Below are 25,271 nucleotides of genomic sequence, written 5' to 3'. Positions count from 1 at the left end.
GCCCTGCAGACCTCGACTTCCGGGGCTTGGACACCTTACCTACCGATAACTTCTTCTTGCGATCCCGCAAGGTTTTCGACGTGAGCGACTGGTAGTCAACACAGTCATCCGTGTCATGGGCCTCCCCGAGGCACCAGAGGCAGGCGTCGTGCGAGTCTGTGACCGGCATCTTGGACCCACAGTAACCGCACTTCTTAAAGCCCGGACACGGTGTGGAAGACGAGGTAGCCATTTTCACGAAGAAATCGTACACAAACAGGTTCGAAGAACCGAGATGAACAACAGAAACTCCAAAGAGTCGAGGCGTACCGAGATTCATGAAGCGAACACGTTCGCAGAAAAAAAGGAACTGAGGCTACGGGCGTCGTGCGTCCTACTTATCACATCGGGTGACGTCTGTCGGAGGAGGAGGTCCTCGAGAACGGCGCATCGACGCAGAAAATTTTACGAAGCAGCACAGCTGTGGTGATTACTGTCATAGATATGGAATACGTCGGAGGACCCAATCCCCTCGAAGTGGTAGGACAAGGACTGGGGCCCTGTCCCACACATACGCGAGGGGACACTACATCTGTCAAGTATGGTTTTCCTCATCTACCAGCAAAGCAGTGTTGAAGACTGAAGATCTGAAAGAATGCATGGAATATCTGAGCATTTGTAATGTTTTCTAACTTAACCAATTAATGAAAGTTATATTTCGCCTACCAAGGTTATGCTTCATTTCAGAGAGTTCTTGCTGGTGTAACCACTGCAGCTTTTCTATTTCAATTCTCAAACGTCGAATCTGTGGCAGACAATTGAAAAGAAATGGGAAAAAGTTCAAAATTATAATGTTTTCATTTCAGTTAAATGTCCAGTAACTGGTTTCAGCAAACTATTACTATTAGTTTCAAACTTTCATTTTATGGCAAACCAGAATATGGTACAGACATATGGCCAAGAATATTCTATCAATATTTTGGAAGGTTTTTTATTTCACCAATTGTACATGAATATGCTCATAACTTAAACGGCAAGCATAATAGCCTTATAATACTAAACAGAGAACATGATAATTCACCAATACATTTCTTCAGTTGTGAAGTGAGACTGACTTTGTTGTCACAAAACAAAGTACCCACCTGAACCCTTTCTTCTTTTTGCAAATGTCCTCCCATTGACATCAATGGAATCCCGCCATCTGTTATGGCTTGAAACCTGTACCGATATTTGGTGCCAAGTAAAGTCTTTTTGCCTCAATCCCCTTGCTACTTATTTTGGGGGCACTGATAAGCCCATAAGGTTACCAGTGCAAGGGACCATTTTTTTTGTAGCACACTTCACCTTGAAGTGAAGTGCTGAGGGGTACTTGGTATCCATTTTTATTTTTATGCAACAATATTTTTGTTACCTTTTTGATGTGCTTAGTATGGATTTGAGGCAGCAGACTAAGTTCTACTGTTTTATAGGGCCTGAAAGGGTTAGAAATTCAGGAGAGGTAGGAGCTATTTAGCTCTGTATTTTGGCATAGAAGAGCCTGGTTAGCTTGACACCAACAGCTACCAGGAGCTACTTTTGGCTCCTTATATGGATTTAAATCTATGCGTTTGAGAAAATCTAAAGACACAACTATATGACATTTAAAGCACAAGTCATAAAATAATGATCAAAGTTTTATGTTGCGTCTTATGTGCAAGTTAGATTTGCAGGATTCTAAGTACTAGCTTCTGGTTCCTCAAGGCAGCTCCTGGTCACTAGTTAATGCTGGTAACCCAGGAGCTGCGTTTAGCGCCTGCTTACAAAATCTTTAATCTCTGCGGGCCACATACATGCACGATTATTTATTACAGCATAGTCAAAATAGCTGTGCCATGTGGCCTTCATCTTGATCTTTGTCCTTCTTACTGCCTTCTCTGGTCAAAAGGAACAAGTTACTTACTTCTAACTACTGTTCTCCAGCATTGGTGTCTTTTATGGATTCATATGCTCACTGCACATTCCCCGTCGTCAGGCTAGGAATCCGGTGTAATATTAAAGCAGTTTATCTTTCAAATTAAAAACTGCTCGTCACTTTAGTAGTCCATCAGTGTCACTTTGGCTCATACTGCCCACAGCCAAAGAGACAGGTCCCCCTTAGCTCCACCCCTGGCAGGCATCTTCGGATTTGGAAGCGCGCATAATGTGGCAGAAGGAACCAGAAGAGCGGTAGGTGGGAGGGTCGCAAGTGAATCCATTAAATATATCAATGCTGAAGAACAGGAGTTACAGGTAAGTAACTTGTTCCTTCTCCAGTATTGGATCTTTCATGGATTTGCATGCTAACTGAATAGTACAAATACACAACCAACGGGCAGAGGCATAGCTCTACAGAAGGAATTTAACTCACATCTGGAACAGTCACCTCATGCAAACAAGTTGCGATGCACCGCTTGGCCAACCCGGGACTCCTCCCTGGAATCACTAACGATGAAGAATATTGTGAAGGTATGGACAGACAACGTTGCTTTCCCTACCGATGTTAAGCAGGAGAACACTGGACAGGAAAGCTGTAGTCGACACCACAGCTCTGGTCGAGAGTCCTCATGGTCTTCCTGGCAGGGGACTGTTGGCCAGCTGATGGCAGTACGAAATGCATGCTGATAGTGATTTTAAATTGGAAGATTTTGCTAGGGCTTTGCTCTTAGCCACTGGTCTGAAAGCAACAAATACCTATGATGACTGGCTTAATTCCTTTGAGTGAGCCACATAAAACTTGAGGGATTGTGTGATATCGAGAGAATGCAAGGATCATTCTCCCGGAGAAGGCGAAGCAAAAAAAACACAGGCAGTATAAGCGGTTAATTCAAGTGAAATGCTGGAGGTACCTTTGGCATGAAAGATGGATTTGTTCAGAGTACCAGCTTGGACATGTGAAAAGTTAGATATCGGGTCTTGCAGGATAATGCCTGAAGATCCCCCACTCACCTGGCAGAAGTGATGGCTACCAGCAAAGCCGTTTTACAGGAGAGGAATTTGAACTGAGCATGTTGGAGAGGTTCAAACAGGGGGTCAATTAGCTTGAGAGATCACATTTAGCTCCCAAGCTGGTGCTGGAGAGTGTATTGGGAGCCTGGGGGGACACCGGGAATAGTCCTTTGAGGAATTCTTAAATTAACCTTTGTGACCAGAGAGAGGGATGGTTTGCGGTGCGTGGGAGGCGTGAAATGTCAGCCTAATTCATGAGTGTGCCAACCCTGCTTAAGCCAAGGATAGGAGGTATGGCAAGATTTTGGCAACTTGGATGTGGAACGGGTTCAGTTGCTGAGATTCACACCATGTCATAATCAGTTTCTATGTATTCTGTTTTCTCTTGAAGTCCTAGAGAATCCTGCCTTCCCTGATCAAAAGTACTGGCTGCGTGGTTCCAGGGTGCATAGGGCACAGGCTTTGTCTGCGTCGGCTTTGATATCCTACACATTTTCGTCTACATTTTTCCCCAAACAGGTTCACCCCATTGAACGACATATCAACGACTTTCGGCTGAACTTCTGGCCGAAAGTTGCTGGCCTTCAACAATCCTTGGCGTCGTAACACAGCTCAGTTTCCCATCTGCCAAAAATCCAGTGTCAGCAATGTGTAGCACCATGGGGATGGCATAGTCTGATGTGGCCTCTGCCTTATGCGCAGCGTGAGTGTTTCGGCATGTTTATCATCAGGAATGAACTCCAGGATGGGTCCCATTTTGTTCCAAAGTTCACGATTGCAAGGTAGATTTTCATTTTTATGCACAATGTCCTCCACATGCGAGTCCCCCAAAACCTACTGATGTACTTCTAGATTTGTTGTCTGTTCCTTTGAGTGTGTAGGAAACATTTTCCACAATCACTCATTCTTTTACCCTATCTTTGGGATACTTTTGTTTTTTTTTTATACCTTTATCTTGGAGTTATGTTTTCCTCCAGGTTTTACAGCATCTGTCTTTGGCTATTGCAACACACATCACTCTGTGTACAGTGGTGCTGTAAGGAACTTATGGTAGCAACAGTAAGGACAGACACAAGTGATCACATTTAAAGGGTATATATTAAACTGTAGGTAGGTTGGAAAAACACCTAATCTAAACCTAAATCTAAGATGGGAGCAAGCTTCGACAAATCAAACAATAATAAGGCAGTCTGAGTGGTGTCTTGTCAAAATAAAAAAGGGTCTATAATAATGTTAGGCAAGATTTGGAGCAGTACCCTTTGGGTGCACTACAACAACCTTGTCCTCCTGGCAATAGGTACTCCAACCTTTGGTATAAGTCTGTACTACACAGGTTGGTAGTGTGGCTTAGCAGGCAGGCTTATCTCAAGAGGTGTCAATGTGAGCAGTAGAGTGGTTACACAGAGATTCACAGTGGCAAGTATCCAAATACACACTTACAAACAAGGTTTCTCGATTAAACAATTATTAATGTATTTAACAGTCAGTTTGAATAAGCCTTCTTCAGAAGAGGCAATGTAACAGTAAGACACAAATACACTCCAAAATATAAACTCTAAGATTCTCTAAATCAGCAAATGCCCATTTGGGATGGCACACAGACACTTCCTACACCTTCAGGTAACTTAAATAGCTAGGACACTGTGGACATTAACATATCACTGGTACATTTAGAGCAGTACTGAGATGAGTGTTCAAGTAAAGAGATTTCAGAATACAACAAGATACCATACAAATATCTGAAGCAGGTAACTACTTTTGAACCCCCCCCGCCCCCCGAACGCAAAGTAAGTCAACCCTTTCCAGGAAGGAAGGTACCAACACCAAATCAGCGGATGGAAGAGTAATTCAGGGAGTCAGGCCAGCCAATGTCAATTGGGCAAAAGTCTAGGTGAGCTGAAGCACTTCTTGTAGGTAAGTAAAAGTCTTGCACAATGTTTTAGAAGTCTTTGTAGAAAAAGTAGAATCAAAGTAGGGTCACAAGCTGGGAGGCTTGAGAGGTAGAAGATGCAAGCAACTCTACAGAAGTAACCAACGCAAGTCTCAACTGAGATCAAGTAAGGCTACACAACAATAGGTAAGTTCTCTTAGTGTGTACAGTACCTTTGGTTAGAAGAAATGGTTCCAGCTGGCTTCTGTTCCTGTGTGGCTCTGTAGATCCTGTTGTTCCTGGGCCTCAGTCGTGGGGACAAGAGGAAGGACTTCTGGGGACTCCTACAACACAACGGGCGGTCAGCGGCAGAAAAGGACCAACTTCTATTCAGCGGCACTTCACGGTTTCAGCTCCTCGCGTCTCAGCAAATAGCACCACCACAGACTTTAGGATAACACTGTGGACTTTCCTCGCATCTGGGGTCCAGCACTCTGTTGAGGTGGCTCAGACTTGATCAGTCCTGCTTACTGGGAGTCCAGAGCATCGTCCAAAAGCATGGGTCCGACTTAAAAGTGATGCACTCCGTTTGGTGTTCCTCTCCCTGGTACTTCAGTTCCAGCAGCAGCAGTGGAAGTACAGCCAGCCCCAAGAGGATGTCCAAACAAGTTCACTTTGTAGTTGATTGGTCCCACCAACTGAAGGGGAGAAGTCCTCCTTGCAGGGCTTCTCTAGTCGAGGCAAATGCGGAGTTTCAGCACAGAAGCAGGGTTTCACCGGGCAAACTAACGGTCCAGGACTTGCAGCAGGCGTCTCTTCCAAGTTCTTCTTCAGATTCCTTAGTCCAGTGGTCGACTCTGCCTTCCAAGCCCAAAATCCTCACCTCTTATACAGGTTTCTCCATTTCATTCCAGCCTAGCTGTCAATCACACAGCAGGGCGACTGTCCTTGCCGGACAGCCAGCCGGCCAATCACCTTTGGGTGCATTCCTGTAACCAAGGGGCTTAAGCACAGGGAGTTTCGGGCCCCTCCCTCACTTCCTGCCCCTGCCAGACATACAGGAGCCAGAGGCGAGCTTCACTCGTGAATCCTGCCAAAGACAACATGAACAAAGGAACCAAACCTGGTTTGGCACGCAGAGTAAATCTCAAGAAGGACCTTTCCAGCAAGAAATGGCGAAAAAGAAGACCGGGTCATTTTGACAAAATGGGCACCCATGGGTGCCTTACTGCAGCTGCGAACGCAGCCCGGGGTAAAAACACTCAAGGGTAGTAAAAAGTAAACTACTGCCACCAGCCATTAATTGTAAAAAGGGTAACATGAAATAGTTACATGAGAAACGAGACAAAGGGGATACTAAGTAACTCCTCCAGCACCCTATTGTAAGATAGTGTGTGCTGGGTCTACTAAAAAATGACAAATTGTAAGTAAAGTCAATTTCACTTTACAGCTCTTGGAAACAGTAGTTTATGCAAGAGAAGGTATTTAAACCTTTGGGAAATCTAAGATATTTCCCTGTGCCACTGCACTGAAGGTGCTGTGTGTCACAATGCAAAGATGATGCCTATGGAGTTTGTCAGACTCCAAAACCAAAAAGAGAAACAGTGTTAAATCACAGAAAATGACATGAAAGAGTGGGACAAAGGTCTCACTCTCTTCCAGGTTGAAAATGAAAAAGTCCTAGAGTCCAGCAAAAGTGGTGGGGGTCTCTAAGGTAGAGAGGAATTAGCATATTTCTGAGAATTCTCCCTAACAATTATCAATGGGAGAATCTGCTACTGGCTGGTCCTGGTGGTCTGGCGACTGGATTACGTAAATGTCGTCATCATAAAATTGGTCTTGACCATAAAGGTCCCCATGAAACCCCGGGTCTTGTGAACCTGAGGGGTTGTCATAGTACAAGTCCTGCGAGGGGTCTTGGTAGGTCGAAGACGGGGTGCCTAGAGCAGAGGTGCTAGGCTGTGGCTCTAGGCACGACTTTTCGGTAGGGGGCTGCTCTGCTGGTGCCCTTGGCAGTGAGGCATCTTTAACAGACAGTTGATCTGGGTGTCTGTCCATAAAGTCAAAAAAACTTGACATCCTCCTTAAGATTTCATTAAATTGTTCAGGTGTATAGTCATATGAAGGTGGGAAGCCTGATATGATAGGGGTTGCCCGGGAGGGAGTTTGAGCTTTGTGGTGCATAGCCCCTGTCATGGGGTGAAAGCTTAGGCGATGGCCCAGAGGACAGTGAAGAACCGGAGGCTTTCTCCGTCAACACCAGTTGGGCTTCCACACTTGACGGTACTGTCGAAAGTCGGACATAGGGTATGTTTTTAGTGTCTTTGTGCTTGTGTGTGCTCTGGTCGCCCACTGTCTTCTCCATCACAGAGCTGCGACCTGCTTCTTGGAGTCGGGGGCTCGCAAAAGGGGTTCCGACGAACTCTGCTCGCCTTCAGCGTCACTCATGACCCCGATACTGCCCTCACTGGAGTCTTCCGTCACTTCGATGAATGCCTAGGCCTGCATGGCGTGAGCGGCCCAGCGTTTGATGCGCCGATCCTTTAAAGTTTTAGGTCGAAAAAGATTACAAGATTTGCAAACTTTTTCGGGGTGATCCCTCAGGAGACAGTAATTACACACTCAGTGCGTGTCCTTCCACAGGAATTTTCGGTAGCAGTTAGGGCAATATTTAAAGTGATATTTGTCCATATTTCTTTACAAGGGCAGATCAGCGAGATAAAGGGAAAGGGGATGACACAATATGCATACCCTAAAGAGGTCAGTATGAAGAATCTCTTCCCTCTCTCACTACTGTAATGGGCCGAGGCCCGTGTAGGCCGCGTATGGTGGTTGATCAGTCAGTCGTCGACGATGAGGCTGTGCGTTAAAAGCCGCTGAGCAGCCCGTTGGCCATGCGGCAAAGCGAACAATAAGGAAAGAGTCTACAAGTAAACTTTTATCTTATTAAAGGCATCCACCTGGAAGAGAATTACGCATTTGCGACATCGTTCGATGGCAGAAAAAAACTATCCGAGGGACCTCGATGCCTGAAGGACCATGGGTACAGTACACGTCATGTGAGGGATAGTATTACTAAAGACGCCCTGTCGACGTCCATTTGAGTTTCGAAAACAAATCTTGTAAAATTCTGCGATTTACACTATACAGACCCTCCAACTTGTAGCGATTTTGCGATCCCGCAAAATGCCGCGAAAACGGCCGTGTTGCGCAAAATGACGCAAAAACTGCAGTTTTGTACAAAAACGTTAGTTTTTGCACAAAAATTTGCAAAAACTACAATTAAAAAAAAAAATCCTCAGGGTCCCAGATTCTCAAAACGTATCAATGCAAGAAATGAAATGCACAAACACATCATCACTTGCGCCCAAAAAAGAGCAGCCCCATCCACAAGGGACACTTGAATGGGCACATTTTAATAAAATGTCCCTTGGGGATTTTATATGCGTGCCCATTCAGATTGCCTTTTTCACCTCTGAGTAAATCAGGGGGCGTTTCTGCCAATTTAAAAGCGCATCCTAAATTTCCACGCAAGACACACGTTTAAATGTGCAGAAACGGGAGCTGGGGGTGCCACTGCATGACAGGGGGCCTCATTACAGGTCCGGTGGTAGCCGTGCCGTTTTTACCGGCACGGCTGGCGCTGGAGTCCATATTTTTCTGGCAGTCCGTCTGGCCAGATGCTGGAAAACAGAAAATCCCCTTTCCCATTGAGTGCCATTGGACTCAGTGGCAATGGGGAGGACGGATGCACCGGCACTGTCTGTAACAGTGCCGGTGCATCCGTCAAGGTCTGCGAGCGGGTTCCGTTCTGCCCGCCAGGTCAGACCCGGCAGGCTGAAAGGCACCCGCTTGCAGAACTCGTTGTTTGCCGGTACGGAAACAACGGTAGCAGCAAGTTTAGCGGTACCGTTGTTACTGGACCGGCAACCTCGTAATGACCCCCAGGGTCTTTCTTGACCGGTCATGCATTTTTTTAAGTTATATGAACCGCTGCTATGTCGCTTGCATTTCTGTTCCTCAAAGAGGATAGAAATGCGTTTTTGGGTCGCATTTTACAGTGGGCGCGCAGGGAGCTTGCAGAACACTGTAGGGAGAGCACTTCTATTCAAGGTACTACCCATTTTGACTGCCAAAAATCGATCGAATGGTACAATTTGACCTATTTCGCCAGTACCATTCGATCCATGTTTATAAATACTGAACATGTGGAGCGGGGTTTGTGGGGGTGTCACCCGCTCCTTATGATCAGTATTTCGGCCGTGGGGGTTGCAGGGGTGTCTCCCGCTTTCTCAAAATTGGAGGTGGGGGACTGAAAACAAAAACAAAAAATAAAAAGGGACCCTGCAGCGTCAGATCCGTCCTGCGTTAGAGGGACTGATCTGACACTGCAGGGTTGGATGGGAAGCAGCAGCCACCAAGCAGTTAACCAGGGTGGGGGTGGGTTGGTGGTGAAAGGTACATTTTGTGTTTGGCTGAAGTGCAAATCTATTCACAACTGTTCTGTCAAGCCAGAGACATCCGTGATTCTTCCTATTAAATTAATACAAAAGATACTTAATAATGACACCGGTCTCTCTTGTAGCCTTGCATTCTGCCTCTTTCCTACAATGTGGCAAACTAACACCATCCAGATAATAAAAAATGTCCCGCAAAAATGCTGCAATAAATAAAGGTTTGTGCCGCAAAATTTTCCATTTCATGCTGCAAAATGTGCCATTTCATGCTGCAAAATCCTGGAAGGTCTAACTATATGTCAGACTATGCAGAGCATGTAATCTAAGCAGATCCACAAGTTCCAGAAATTACATGGCCACCGTAGTGGCCATGTAGTTATGGTTAAGTTGGTGTTTCCATAGGAAGAACACTTTTTGGGTGGCTTATAACTTCGCTCCCCCTGGATGAATCCTCACCAAAATTTGCAAAAAAGGTATATGGCCCACACTGAATTTTTTTGCAAAGTTTGGTGAGGATTCGTCCAGGGGGGGAAAAGTTATAGGGGGGTCCCAAAACTTTTTTCCCATCGACTGAATGGGAAAAAACTTTGCGCACGGCCACAGGCCAAACCGTGGACGGATTTACACCAAATTTGCGGCAGGAGCGGGGTCTTGGTCCCGAAAGCGTGCTTTTGCAAATTTGGTGTAAATCCGTCCAGTCGTTTTTAATAAAATGACCAAAACGTAAGGCAAAAACATTAGTGATATCTGTGTTCGCTTCGCGGACGGACTTCCCTGTTCGCTCCACGGACAGCACCCCGATTGGCCCATGGCCTTGCGTCATGTCTGCCGACATGCGACGTGTTCGCCGATTGGACGGCGGGGGGCGCGTCAGATTTTCTGTGGCGCCCGCCATCTTGTATTCGCCGTCGATCGCATACAGTGCGGTGAAACGTGGATAAAAAATTGTATTTAGTGCCGTGTGTTGGTGTGTAAAAGTGTTTGGAGGGGGTGGGGTAGTATGAGATAGGTTCAATGTTTTGTTTTTTTTTATGTGCTAGACGTTTTTGTTGCGTTCGATTTGTCCACGGAGAACACGGCTGTTCTGACATTTTCTAAATAAATTAAATGGTGGGGTGTTTAGAGAACGGAGTATGTGTCATTTTTGTTCGCAAGGAAGGTAAAAATGAGCTATGAACACTCGCGGTGTACTTAATTGTTCGTAAATACACAAACTGGGGTGTCCTTAGGACGCTGTCCGTATTGTAATCTGTCTAGTTGAATGTGTTCTAAGAACACTCGCGGTGTCCCGAAATGGTTGCAATTACACAAAATGGGGGTGTTCTGAGAACATTGTTTCTATTGTTCGTTGTCAGGGTGAAAGTGTTTTAAGACCACTCCTTTTGTCCACTAATAGTACAATTTCCTATGGGCGTCAACCGAATTTTTGTCCACTAAAGAAACGATAAATCCAGCTGGTGTGCGCCGATATTATGTGATAATCCTATGACTGGCGCTATTGACCTGGCTGACTTGCTTTTGCGACACTAAATCATATCTCCCGCCCCTAAGCCTGATATTATCAAAGCATTCATATTCCCCGCCTCTCTCCGTGACGTTACAGGGTGCATCATCAAACGCGCCCAGTCCTCTCTGCAGTCCTAAGTGACTTTACACAGAACCCGGAAGACAACACATATTATGTCACAGCACAGCGCGCCACAATTCGGAATATGAAACAGTGATTTAAAAGCAAACAGCAAGATTGAAAATTTTGTAAAGTACATTTATTTGACATCAAATGTTTAGAGAATATTCAGCAATTTACATTTGTCTTTGTTGTCGATCCGCAAAAGTTCATGTTGAGGCACGCGTTGTTCCTTTGCGGTAGATAGGCTGTTGGTTTATGATAAAAGCAGTAAATGGTCGCTCTGATAATCGGAAGGTTGCTCCAACAACGAGCCATTAGACCACCCTATTGGTTGGTATGTTGTTTGTAGCCGCTAGTACTGCGTAAGGGCATATTGGTCCTTGGCGATTGTCCCATAAAATGGTGAGGGTCATGAAGTTGCATATTTGGACCTGCACCTGGCAGTTGGAGACCCCATCCGCTGGAGTCTGTAAATCGTGACATAGGCAAAATGGGGCCACATACCTATTTTAAAAAACATAAATTAGTCTCACCAGCCGATCTTCATTAAAAATCATCATTTTATTTATTAGGGCGTGAAACTATTTGCTATCGAAGATAGTGCAACGGAGTATGTTAATAATAAAATAATAATATTTTCCCATTCATATAGCGCTAAGAACCGTGAGGTATCTAAGCGGTGCTTATTATTAACCACGGTGTGTGGTGCTCATTTATCGACCACGGAAGGATGAAAGGCTGAGTTTGGCCTTGCCGGGATTCGAACTTGCGTTAGCAAGGTGTGCACGGATGTCAAAGCGAGCGTTGTACTCGCTGTGCTACTTGACAGGCTACAGTGAAGTGGCACAGCGAGTAGAGCGCTTCACCGCGAATAGACCGATTAAATTATTTCTATTAACCCACCCTGTGTCATCTGCCTTTTTCAGAGCCCTCTAAACGACAGGGGATCAATTCGGCGGTGATAGTGCGCGGTAGAAAACATTATGCCACTTTCAACGAACAAGTTCAACTTGAGTGGTCTTTAATGCTACGCTATTGTAATTATATTTGGTATAAAATAATCTAAAGTATGGCTGTCCGTTCGAGTGCATTCCAGGAAAGGGCAGCTTTGACTGGAAAGCTACCTCCACTAGCTTTGGATAGTGCAAATCTTGGAATTTCTAAACAGATGTGGTTTGAAGATCTAGTATGGTGAGTAGAGACTTTTCCGGTCAGTTTGGCAGATAGATAGGGAGGGGCTGCATTATTGAGGCATTTGAAAATGAGGGATAATGTTTTGAGGAGTATCCTGTCGCTAATTTTTTGCCAGTGCTGGTCTCTTCTGATGTTGGAGATGTGCTCTCTGCGAGTATATTCAGAGCAGCTCTCAGGGCATTATTTTGTAGTATTTGCATTTTATTCAGGATATTTTTGTTAGCGCCTACGTAGAGGGTATTACAATAATCTATCTTAGACATTAATGCATTGGCGAGCGTAATGCAGCTAGCTTTAGATAAAAAGGGTCTACAAGCTCTAATCAGTTTACAGGAGTAAGCTATAGATGAGGCCATGGAGCTGACTTGTCTCATTAGTGATAATGTAGAATCAAGGTAAAAGCCTAGTGTTTTTACCTCAGTTGCTACTTTGATTACGTTGCCATCGATGTTGAACGCAGCGTAGCTGGGGCTGAGTTTTTTTTAGGTTAGAGTCAGAACCCAGAATCAGGATCTCAGTTTTGTTGTCATTCAGGCAGTGGCCATGTGAGGATGAGGCCTGAATGAGGAGGTGTACCCTGTTTACCAAAGCTGTGTCTTTGGCAAAATTGCCTAAAAGGGGTACGAGGATCTGGGTGTCATCAGCATAATTAGTGTATGTGACACCCAGCCTGTCAAGTTTGTCAAAGAGTGGCTTGGTAAAGATGTTATACATTGTCGGTAAGACGCATGAACCTTGTGGAACTCCACAGGTAATTTGGATTGGGTCTGCTGAGGCTGAGGGGGAGAACACTCATCGTACGGTTAGCTAGGAAGGATTGTACCCAGGCTATAGCATCACTAGAGAAATATGCAGCCGACGCTAGGTGTTCGCATAACACTGCATGATCCAACAGGTCGAATGCTGCCGATAAGTCGAGGAGGAGTAGCATAGCTGTTTTACCTTTGTCCTTCAACTTGTCGATTTGTGTCTTTAAGTCAATTAGAACCGTTTCAGTACAGTGGTGTGGTCTGAATCCGGATTGGCGCGATCCTAATAGAAGCTTGGCCTCGAGGTAGCTTTGGATTTGGAGATAGGCTACTCTATCAAGGATTTTGAGGAGGAATGGGACCTTTTTAATGGGTCTGTAATTGATGGTGATGGCCGGATCTAGTGTCTGTTTCTTGAGGAGAGGTAGTACCCAGGATTCTTTGAGGTTAATTGGGACAGTGCATGACTTAAATGAGGCGTTTATTAGCTTGGAGATGAAGGGTGCTAAATCTCTAGCAGCATCTCTGATAATTTGTGCTGGGCAGCTATCGCCCTGGCAGTTAGAAGGTTTTAGGGATAGTATAACCTTTTCTGTTTCCAGTATGGAGATATTAGTGAATCTGAAAGGGGAAGCAATGTTGGGGGTAACAATGGGTGGGGAGGGATGCGTCTCAGTGGAGTGCAAGGAAGCTTTTTTGTTGGGTATTTTAGTCTGCAGAGTAGCTATTTTGTTGGCTAAAGCATTTTGGATGCTAGTGCACCATTGTTTATCTTTTGGGATATTGACCGTGGGCGGAATAGGGTTTTCCATTTCACGCAGGATGGTGAAAAGCGCCTTGGTATTGGAGTTAGCCTTGGTGATTCTTTCATTGAACGTGCTCTTTTTGGCAAGGATTATTTCTTTCTTGTACATATTTGCGAAATTGGTTAGAAGGGTTTTGTTCTCGACCTTAGGGGAGTGTCGCCAGATAGCTTGGAGTTTCCTTTTTTGTAGTCGTAATTCTTTAAGCTGGGGAGTGAACCAGGTATTAAGGTGTGATTTTTGTTTGCCTTTGCATAGTTTTATTGGCGCTATCGTGTCAAGGGCCTTGATCATGGTGCCATTAAAGGTCTCTACTAGTGCGTTTGGGCCTGAATTATTAGTGATTAAAGAGATCGTGGGTTGGAGGAGGGGAAGTAGCTTTTCAATAGTGATGTCTTTTTTGCTTCTAGTTGGGAGCGGTGGTGCCATTTCAATGTTTTTCTGCTTTTGTGGTTCCATTGAGGACGAGAAGCCGATAAGGTGGTGGTCTGTCCAATGTTGAGGGGATATTTTGGTGATAGATAGAACAGTTCAGGTTGGCTACCTAGTCTAGTATTCGCCCTTTTATGTGAGTAGGAGCAAGGACTTTTTGGTTCAGGCCATGTTCAGTCAAGATGGTTTATCCTCGGGATCGTTGAAGCCCAAGTTGAAGTCTCCTAGCAGTAGGAGCTGTGAGGTGTCCTTAATGTTGTTGGTGAGGAGGCTGGAGAGGTCTTCCTCAAAGGTGCCTATAGGACCAGGAGGTCTATATCCTAGAAGGATGGTTAATGTGCTATTATTGGAGATCGGGAGTTTATCTGAGAGTAGTTTGCAGAATTTGATTTTGGGGGTTGTGGTAAGCCTTAATGCTAGTTTAGTTTTGGTTATGATAGCAAGGCTGCCCCCTCTGGTATTGGGCCTGTCAATCCTGAATATTTGGTAATTATCTGGTATGGCTAACATGAGGGCTGGGCCTGCTGCGTCATGTAGCCAGGATTTAGTAATAGCCAAGATGTCTAAGTCGTCAGTGGAGAGTAAGTCTGCAGTTTCGGTGGTATGTGCCATAAGTCATCTGGCGTTGATAAGGGCTCCTGAAATAGTTGTCGTTTTATTCTGCCTTTGGAGAGAAGATGGTCGTTGTTTAGTGTGGTTGGTTCTAGTGTGATTGCAAAGAGAGTGGGCAATGATGTGGGTTTGAGTTTCTAACGTGGGTGTAAATGGATTGTAGTCCGTGACGAGGGTATTAAAGCTGAGATGGTAGTCTGTGGATCTGATTCTATTAGTTTTAGGTTCGTAGATCCGGGGTAGTCTTGCTCAGAGTCTCAGGTTTCTCTCCTAAGGGGTGCAGGGTACGAGACTGATGCAGACCATTATATTGAGGGCATCAAGAAGTATCAGTCGTATGTTGGTCAGTTGAATCTTTATGGTGTGCATAATTCTGTTTGACTAAAGAGAGTTGGTCCTAGGGCTCTGGAGGGCAGGTGGTATCCTAACGGTAGAGATACATTGAAATATGGTAGGCCAATTTCAGGCTTAGCATGATTAAAATAAGGTCAGTTGGGTACATTTTAGAACAGGTGGCTGCGTCACACATTAGCCAAATGGTAGTGTGAGCAAGAATAGGCTAGTCCCATTTTGGCATAGTGCTAATCAGGGCTGGTGAGTAAATATCACATTAGCACAGTATTCAGGCAAATAGGCTAGTGAGCAAACAACACACAATTATAAACATATATACAGTCACCATATGTTCTTAGAAATGCATTCAATAAATTAACCACCAGAAAAAGGCAAGTAAGTGATGCAGTAAGATGGAACCATGTCACAAGAAAAGTGCCCTAGCTTCAGAAGTCCAATGCTGATGGAGAGGGACCTTGTGACCAAATGTCACAAAGCTTCTCTCAGAAAGTGTCTGATATAGGTCAAGTTATTGTGTTGGTGAAAAGTTCCAGAGAAAATATTCAACAAAAGTTAATTATAAGTAAAAATGTGTTTCTATCTTTCAGGTACAACTGCTTCAGACACGACAATCAAAAATCAGTCGAATGGAAAACCTCAGGTTTATTCTAAGGTTTAACCTAAGGGTAACAGGGAGGGACAAATGCTATATGTTTAATTACTCCCTTGACTTTGATTTTCTGAGAGGACTAGATGGTGGGGGGAGGGGGTCACTGGAGGTAGGTGCTCCTGCCATTGGTTCCAGTGAGAAGAGTCCAGGAGCCGCGGGTTCAAGGATTATTCCAGCTGGTTCCAGGACCGGAGAACAACCCTTGGCGTTGAAGAAATGCAGAAGTCACCAATGCAGACCGCTTCAGGAGATTTCATCAGACGGGTGAAGGCGAGTTCCAGTGATGGCTAACATACACAGGCGACGGCAGGAGTCCTTCCAGTCAGGGTTTGAAAAAGACCGTCCATAGAAGGATCACCTGAAGCTGGGAGGCTGACATTAGCATAAAGGTGACTTACAACACAAGCTGGTGACAACGTAAGTTCTGGTGACGAATGTGGAACATCAATGGTTCTAGCGAGGACACCCAATGAAGAGCTGGTCAATCCACAGGTGGTCCAGGGACACTTCTGAAAGCTGAGGATGGCTGGATCCTCGAGAAAACATTGAGACTGGTTGGTCCCACCAGTCCATGGGTTGAAGAATAGCTCAGGGAATTCACAGATCAGGTAGACCAGCAGGGCTTCATTGGTTAAATGCAGGAAGGGATACTGGGACTCTTCGGGAATCGCCCACGGATCTTCCGTCGGCTTATCTACACAGGATACTTGGCACCAATGCTGGTCTACAGAAATGGCTGCAGGAGTCCTCTTCTTATCCAAGAAACTGCCTGGAAGCAAGTCCAAGCCCACCAATGGTAAGGATCTGTACCATTCAAACAGCCAGCAGTGGTCTAATCAGGGACCACTGTGGGTTTCACTCACGCCACACACCTAGACTTACAAGCACCACGGATGCAGAATGTGACCAGACTGTCCCACCCTCTTTCTGGGCCACACACAAAGGTATCACTAGCACGCAAAAGCAGCAGCTTTCCCAGGCAAGAGCACAACCTTATATGGGACTTCCTGACCTGGCAAGGCAGGAAGAAGGACAAACACCAATATAGCCAAAGAACAAATGAAAATCTCGTGACGTGGCCATTTTAGAGCAGTAGCCACTTTACCCGGCAAACGTGAACGTGCTGACTAAACATAACGCAAAAAGGGCAAAAAAGTCTGCTGCCACCAGTTTTTTGTTAGGCACATATAAAAGTAACACAAATCCCAAGTGCAAAAGACTAAGGTAATACAAAATAATCCCCACTGCACTGCATTGTAAGATGCTTGGTGCACTGTTAAAAAAGTTACCAAAAATGTAAGGAACAAGTTTCTTACCTGTAACTCCTGTTCTCCACCATGGGTCTGACATGGATTCACATGCTCATGCATATTCTCTGTCGTCAGGCTGAAAATCCTCAAGGAAAAACATTATAAGTTACTCACCATAGTGACTAACATACTCCTAGTCCATAGTCCCCTTTCCTCCATACTGTATGGGGGGAGGTTGACAGAACCTTTTACACCCAAAAAAATTCTTCTTCCCCTTTAAATTTAGAGCCGCTGCATTGGGGGCATGTGCTCCCCGGACTCCACCCACCGGTGCCACTCCTCAGTCCCCTTTGACGCGACCACAATATTACCATTGCCTGATGACACCAGTTTTATTAATGGGGGGAGGATGGTGGGATTTATGGAGGAAAGGGGACTATGGACTACGAGTACGTTACTCATGACGGTGAGTAACTTATAATTACTCCTACATCCCGTCCCCTTTCCTCCATACTGCATGGGCAATTACAACTGAATGTAGCCCCAGGGTGGAGAGGTGACCCTCCTAAGAGAACAAGTTCCTTAAAACTGCCTGACCAAATGCGGCGTCTGACGTGGGCCCAAGTCGTAGCCCATGTAGCCGCCTTACTAATCACCTGCCATGGAATGTGCCAATGGAAAGCCACAGCCGTAGCCTTGGCTCTGATCGCATGGGCGTGCATATTTGCCAGGAGTGGTTTATGCTGCCCCTCATAAGCCTCTTTTTATGGCCGCAACCATCCATCTTGCTATGGAGGCCTTGGAAGCTTGATAGCCTGGCCTTGACCCACAGAACTTGAAAGAGAGCTTCCGATTTGCAGAAGCTCTTGGTTCTGTCCAGGTACAACTTTAGAGCACGCCTGACATCCAGACAGTGCAGAACCCTCTGCGCCTCGTCGTTGTGGTCAGCAAAGAACGTAGGTAACACTACCTCCTCATTGAGGTGAAACGAGGAGACTACCTTAGGTAAGAATACAAGCTGAGTACTAAGGACCACTTTATGAAAGGTAGTATAGGGCTTTGAAGCCACCAGTTCCTGGATTTCACGGACCCTGCGGGCAGACGTAAGACCCACTAAGAGGGCTGTCTTAATGGTGACCAGCCTGATGTCTGTGGATGGTTTATGCGCCAAGGCGCCCCAGTGTGGCTTCTTGATAGGTGGGTAGAGCCTGGTGAGGCCCACCAAATGCCTTTTCACTATCAGGTTGGGGGATGAAAAGACCTCCCCCTCAGAGTTCCTATAGGCTCTGATGACTGTCAGATAGGTGCAGCATGTGTCTACTTGCACCCCTGAATGTGCGAGGTGTGCTGAGAAGGGTAGCATGTCGTCCAACGTGCAAGTCAAAGGATCGACTTCCTTTGATTCTGCCCAGTGACAAAACCTGGTCAACTTGCTCTTGTACTGGCTCCTAGTAGCGTCGCTTCTAGCGCCCTGTATGATGTCTAGGTTAGCCTGTGACAGACGCAGATGCTTTTGTGTGACCTGTTCAGGAACCACGCTGAATGGGCTAACCTCTGGATGGCGGGGTGGATCACCGAGCCTCCCTGCTGTAAGAGTAGGTGAGCAGGACCCAGCGGAAGGTGCACCAGGGCCTGTTCTGACAGGCTGAGTAGTTTCGAGAACCATGGCCTTGCGGGCCACCACCGAGCTATCAGGATGACACAGAGGTGCCTGGACTCCCTGATCTTGCAGATCACCCCGTGGACCAAGGAGTGGGAACGAAGGCATATGCATTCATGTTGTTCGATTGTATCTGCATCGTGTCACCGAGAAAGCCCCAGCCCTGTCCCTTCCAAGACGCAAACTGAGGGCACCTCCTGTTGGACCAGGTGGCAAAGAGATCCACCTGAGGATGACCCCATCTGTTAAAGATCTCCTGAAGGACTTGTTCGTTCAGCTGCCATTCGTAGCTGTCCACATCCAGTCTACGGAGCCTATCTGCTCGAGGTTGGACTCCCCCGGGAGGCGGATTGCCCTCAAGCATATGTTGTTCTCCTGAGGCCACTCCCAAATGCTGACTGCCAAGGTGCATAGGGAAGGAAACCTGATTCCACCCTGCTTGTTAATGTAGTACATGCTGGTGGAGTTGTCCATTTGGATGAGGATCATCTTGCCACTGATCATCGGAAGGAAGGCTTTGAGAGCAAGCCAGATTGCCTTGAGCTCTAGCCAATTGATATGGGCCTCCTGTTCCTGAATAGACCAAACTCCATGGACGCTATGGCTGTCCAGGCTGGCTCCGCAGCCCTCCAAGGAAGAGTCTCTGGTGATGGTAACGTGCAGTGCTCGTTGCCTGAAGTGTCTGCCTATCCTCAAGTTGCAGTCTGTGCTCCACTAGACAAGGTCATAGTGGAGAAAGGGAGGAAACTAGACAAGGTCATAGTGGAGAAAGGGAGGAATGCTGACGAGTTCCGCCTGGGGACCCCGCTCCCGACTCCATGAGGCTCATGAGTGCAGTTGCAAACGTCTCACTTTGAGCCTTGTGTATGGCACTGCCAGTAGACATGCCGCCATGATACCCAAGAGGTGCTGGTACCACCATGCTGAGGTCACCGCTCTGCTGAGAAAATGACCCGTGGCCCTCTTGATGGCTGTGGCCATGTCCCCCGGGGGAAAAATGTTCTCGGAGCTCGTATCCCAGATGGGGCCTAGGAACGTTAAATTCTGCGTAGGTTCCAGCTGTTACTTCTTGAGATTGATGGTAAATCTTAACTCATGTAGCGTATTCATGAGGGCGAAGGACCGCCTCCGGGGATCACGCCCTGACGAGCCAGTTGTCTAGGTATGGATAGACATGGTGACCCTGGGACCTGTGCATGGCTGCCACCGCATTTATGAGCCTGGTAAAGACCCTGGCGGCTGAACTGAGGCCAAAGAGGAGAACCTTGTATTGGAAATGAAAGCCTATGATCCTGAACCTCAGAAAGGACCGATGAGGCTGCCAAATCGGGACGTGCAGTTATGCGTCCTTCAGATCCAGGGAGCACATCCAGTCTCCCCCTGCACAGTGTCTCCGCAATAAACGCTGGAGTAACCATATTGAATCTTTGAAGAGGGAGGGAAAGGTTCAAGGTGGAAAGGTCCAACACAACTCTCAGGCAAGCCTGGTTCTTCTTGTGTATGGTGAAAATCCTGGAGTAGAAGCCCATACCCCGCTGGGAGGCTGGGACTTCTTCCACTGCCTGACTCTCAACGAGCAATCGAATTTCCGCCAACAGAGTTGCTGTCCCAATCTATGGGAGTGCAGGAGAGAAGAGAGGGGAGGGAGGCACCGGAAGGCGGTAGCCCATGGACACTACTGTTAGGATCCAGGGGTCCGCAAACCTCGTACACCAATATTGTGCGTGATGGGCAAGCCTGCCCCCCAACAGAGACACGTGGACCCAAAGGGGCGTGTCATGCCTTTTTTCCCTCTGAGGATGTGGCTGAGGAGGGGGACTGAAAGAAGCCCTTAGTCCCCCCGCCTTGTGCCGCTTACGGAGGTGCTGACTTGGAGATCGGTCCGGCTGTCTTGACCTTCATTCCTGGAAGCACCGGAACCCGCTGAAGGCCCGCCCTTTGTCGGAACTCTGGTGCGTAGGGTTGTACGTCTTGGGTGTGGCCTATGTGAGGATAGATAAGGATTTTGCAGTCTGGGAACTGTTTTTCTTCTTAACAAGTTCCTCATCAGTGGTGGAATGACAAAGGTCGCCACCCTCGGAGGTCCAATATGTCTTCCTGGACGTCTGGGTCGAACTTGATAGCCCGTAGCCAGGCAGTCCTTCTCATGTCTGTGGCGATGCAGATGGCACGGCCTGAGGTGTCTATAAGCGCCACAGTGGACTCCATAATGTCCTGAGTCACCATTTTTGCTTTTGCTAGCCCCGCCTTGAAGCGCGCCCGATTCTGCACTGGAAGTTCCGGAAGGAAATCGGCTATTTCCTGCCAAAGCCTCTGATTCACAGCTGCAAGCATAGTGTCAGCATTAGACTGATGAAAGTGTAGGGAGGCGTTGGAATAGACCTTTCCATATGCCTCCAAGATCTTCTCCTCCTTGCCTCGAAACAAAGAGGGCGAGATAGCCAAGGAAGACATTGGCTTGGAGTAGAGTGAGGAAGCAGCAATCAATGAGGAGTGTGGTTGAGGGTGTGCCGACAGCAAGAGTGGATCCCCCTCCAATTGTCTGTACTTAGCGACGAGGCGCAGATTGGTAGGCTGCGTCACATGGGGTTTAAGCCATCCCTTTTTGGCCAAGGCGGCAACGTCCTTCTACATCGGAATCCCTGTTGTAGCCGTGGGGCGTAGAGGGAGGATCTCGGCTAGGACCCCAGCCTCTGGTTTGTCAACCTCGGGTTGTAGAAGCCCCAGGTACTCGGCCAGACCTGCGAGCCGTTCATGGAATGACTTGGCCGAAGAATGCATGTCGGGGTCCTCCTCCTCATCGGTGTCTGGACCGGCTGGTCCAGAACAGGTGGAGGAGTACTGGGCGCAGAAGGCTGAGGTGTGCGGGCCAGAGCCGGAGGCTGGTGGGTGCCGGCATGGACAGCTGGGGCTGCGTGGGTGCACCGGTAGTGCCTGAGGGGCTGGAGCCCTAGGAGGAATCACTTTGGGCGCTAGTGGCGGGACTGGAGGCATGTCCCTGATCACATCACGAAGGATGGCGCCCATTTGAGGGGATCTCATAAGAGTGAGGAACTTTTAAAAAAACCTGTCCTCACAGGACGGTGGGGTGTTGGGTGGCACCGGAGTAGTAGCAGGGCCTTGATGTTGCTGAGGCCTGAGCGTACTGTGCCTTGCTGGATGCAGGGTGTATCTGCCCTGTGACGCTGAAGAATATGCTGTAGGCCACGTTCCTGGCGAAGATCAGCCCACCTGGAAACTCGTTCTCCTACCTGCTCCCCAAATGTGGATTTATGTTGGAAGAGCGGCTATTATGTCGGGCTTCATGCCACATGCCTGCATCATGGTGCTTGCCACGCTGGGCCCAGCCTCCTGCTGGGCTTTTGGCGGTGGAGCTAGAGGCCTATGCTGCACCTCAGGATGGGGCCTGGTAGGAGTAATGCCCTTGGGTGTGTCACCGGTAGTGCTGCGTACTGGCATCCCCTCAGACATTTGTCCGGTACTAGGGCGTAACCCCTCAGGTGAACGAACCTTGCAGTCCCTAAGTGACAACACCGGCAGGATCTAGCGACCCCTCGGCCAGCGGCCGGTAGCTGAAGTAGCCTCGGTACCTGTGCTGGTGTTAGAACCTGAACGGTCCCTCCCGCTTGGAAGCTTCCTGGGGAAGGAGTCGCCCTTGCGGGGTGCGGATAAAAAAAGTGGTCCTACCTTGGGCCTTGACGAAGTTCTTCTAGTTCTCTGGAGGCGATCGTCGGAAGAGCTCTCTCCACCGAGCTGACCTGTTCTTCAGAGCGTGTGCTGTAAGCGCGTCACACGCGGTGCTACCCTCCCAGCCGTGATGAGGGTCAAGGCAGCGGAGGCAAAGAGCTTGGGGGTCGGATGTAGGGAAGAGCCCCTCGCAGGCTGGATACCTGTTGAAGCCCGCTGACATTGACATGCGTGGCGCCAGAGGACTGAGTAACTGATTAAAGACCAAAAAACAAAACACTAAAGACAAAAAACAGTATCTGGGCAAGAGCACATGGAATTACAAGGGCGAAGCCAAAGCCAGGAGTGGTGGTGAAAGTGGTATATTCCTGTTGACTTGGAAGTGACGACTGAGGAGTGGCACCGGTGGGCGGAGTCAGGGGAACGCATGCGCCCAGGGACGCGCCCCCACGAGCCTCTAAATTTAAGGGGAAGAACATTTGTTCTGGTGAAAAAGGTTCTGTCTCCCGTTCCTAGAAAGGGACGCCCATACAGTATGGAGGAAAGGGGACAGTACGTAGGAGTAAAAGCAGTTTTGCTTTAGCCTGAATAACCAATCACTTTTTTTTGGGTTATAGTCCCCCATCCAATGACAGTCTTCTCCCTAGGATCCACCCCTGGTAGCCATCTTCAGATTTAGTATAGCACGTAAAGTGGCAGTATGAACCAAGAAGAGCCACACAGGGGAAGGAGGGAGGGTTGGCATGTGGATCCATGTAAGACCCATGCTGGAGAACAGGAGTTACAGGTAAGTAACTTGTTCCTTCTCCAGCGTGGGGGTCTGGCATGGATTCACATACTCTTGAATACGATTACACAGCAGTTCATATACACAACCACGGGAGGTGGCAAGGCTCAACAGAAGCAATGCACTTACTCCTAGAACAGACTCACCTCAAACAGGTTGCGTAGCACCGCTTGGCCGACCCGGGACTCCTCCTTGGAATCACAGTTGACGCAGTAGAATTTTGTGAAGGTGTGGGTGGACCTGCATGTAGCAGCCCGGCAGATGTCGAGCAGGGGAACACCGGAGAGAAACAGAGTTCTTGCTGCAATGGCTCTGGTGGAATGGGCTCTTGGCTGGCCTGGAAGAAGTCTGTTGGCCAGACGATAACCGTGCATGATGCAGTCGGAGAGCCACCTGGATATGAAAGCCTTGGACAGGGCCTTCCCGTGATTCCCAGGTCCACAATTAACAAATAGTTGAGATGTCTTCAGAGAATCCTTTGTGTGTGCCACTTAAAATTTCAAGGCACAAGTAATGTCCAGCGAAAGAAGCGTCCTTTCCGCTGGTGTAGAAGGGTTGAGGAAGAAGACTGACAGAACCAAAGGCTCGTCAAGGTGGAATTCTGAAGGAACCTTCAGCATAAAGGTGGGGTGGGTCAGTTGCGTGGAAGGAAAAATATGGCTGTTTGCAGCAGAGGGCCTGGATCTCCCCAACCCGCCCAACCGAGGTGAAGGCCACTAGGAAAGACGTCTTCTATGAGAGAAACTTTAAAGGGGCTTGATGCATCAGTTCAAAAGGGGCCCCCATGAGCTTAGTCAAAACCATGTTGAACTCCCAACCTGGAGCAGGAGCCTTCACTGGTGGATAAGTCCTGAAGATGCATTTGAGGAACTCTTGACGAGCATGTGCGACCAGAAGGAGGGTTTACCAGGCTCCTGGGGTAACAGGAACTGGCATCCAAAGGCACCTTGACAGAGGCGTGAGCAAGGCCAGCCTTGGCAAGTAACAGCAGATATGGAAGAAGCGTTTCCACTTGTGTCTGTAACAAGACCGTGCAGATGAACCTCTCTCTTTTTTCTAGGATCTTGTTGCATTCCGGCAACAGCAAATAATGTCCAAAGAAGGGTTTTCTATGGACAGAAGATCGGGAAGTGGAGGCAGCCGGAAGGACGGGGCCACGGACAGACGCAACAGGTCTGGGTACCAGATCTGCTGAGGCCCTGCCGGCGCAATGACGATCATCCTGCATTGGCAACATCTGAGTGCGTTGATCACACGTAGCAGGAGCGGAATTAGGGGGAAGGTGTACATGGAGAACCCGTACCACAGGAACGAGTAGGTATGCCGCAGGCTCTTCAGCTGAGGAAACCTGCCGACGAACATCTGCCACTGGCACAGGAGCAGCAGGCAGTCTTTGCTGTATTTTCAACACCAAGTTGTGGAGGGTGGTGAGAATGTCCAGTGACAAGTTCCTGGACTCCGGCTGGGGTGCAGCTGGCAACGGATCTGGGCTGAAATGCCTCTGAGGGGGCAGATCGTTGATCCAGCTCCCCACTTGGAGATCCCTCCTGGGACATGGGATCAAGACCTCATTCATGATCTGAGTAATAGTCCGCAGGCAATTGCTCATCATCAGAGCTAGTATAAATGTGCTAGGAATTCCTCTGAGACCCCATCAGCACTGTCAGGGACATCTTCGCTGGCCTGTGAAGAAAGTCTTTTGGAAGCAGCAGCTCCCTCAACCTACCAGAATCCTTTGGAAACGAGGCAATGATGGGAACCTGCACCCTGAGCAGCACATCCACTACTGTCATGGTCTGAACGGCCACAGCAGCAGGAGGCCCACAGAGGCAGAACCACTCTTGTTGTCGCTGTCGTTGTGATCGTAGAAACCACAGTCGTCGCCGGGTCTCTCGCCGACAAAGTAATGATGGTGTTGTGGACACGGATGCCCCGTCGACGAGGTGGGTGTCTAGTCATCAACAAAGTCATGGTCTTGGTGCACAATGGTGTCGTCAACAGGGTTTTCGATGCGTCTCCCACAGGCCTTCATTGACTTTTCCTTGGAAGAGAATCTGTGCTTTGAAAGAGTCAGGGACTTCCTAGCGGAAGGCACCCCCCCCAATAGTAGGCTCAACGTGGACAGAGCTGGAGACAGGGAATGGGTCTTTCCCGAGCTAGGGCCTGCAGCCGCTGTGACCTTCGTGGGATCAGC

The 25,271-nt window shown here is 47.8% G+C and overlaps 1 protein-coding gene across 5 annotated transcripts in view; it reads right to left on the bottom strand.

Annotated features, from left to right (window-relative positions):
* The window catches only part of ZMYND8 (zinc finger MYND-type containing 8), a 1,749,249-nt gene that overhangs the window by 252,668 nt on the left and 1,471,310 nt on the right, over window positions 1-25,271 (bottom strand). For all 5 annotated transcript variants that reach the window (XM_069651296.1, XM_069651297.1, XM_069651293.1 and 2 more), the window contains exon 18: window positions 706-784. In XM_069651296.1, the coding sequence (XP_069507397.1) occupies window positions 706-784 (79 nt within the window). The remainder of the gene's footprint in view (window positions 1-705; window positions 785-25,271) is intronic.

This window comes from Ambystoma mexicanum, chromosome 3p (assembly GCF_040938575.1).
Source record: "Ambystoma mexicanum isolate Mex_15411 chromosome 3p, UKY_AmexF1_1, whole genome shotgun sequence".
Classification (NCBI taxonomy): domain Eukaryota; kingdom Metazoa; phylum Chordata; class Amphibia; order Caudata; family Ambystomatidae; genus Ambystoma; species Ambystoma mexicanum.
Note: the sequence above shows the minus strand (reverse complement) of the source record. Positions and strands in the feature narration are given on the sequence as shown.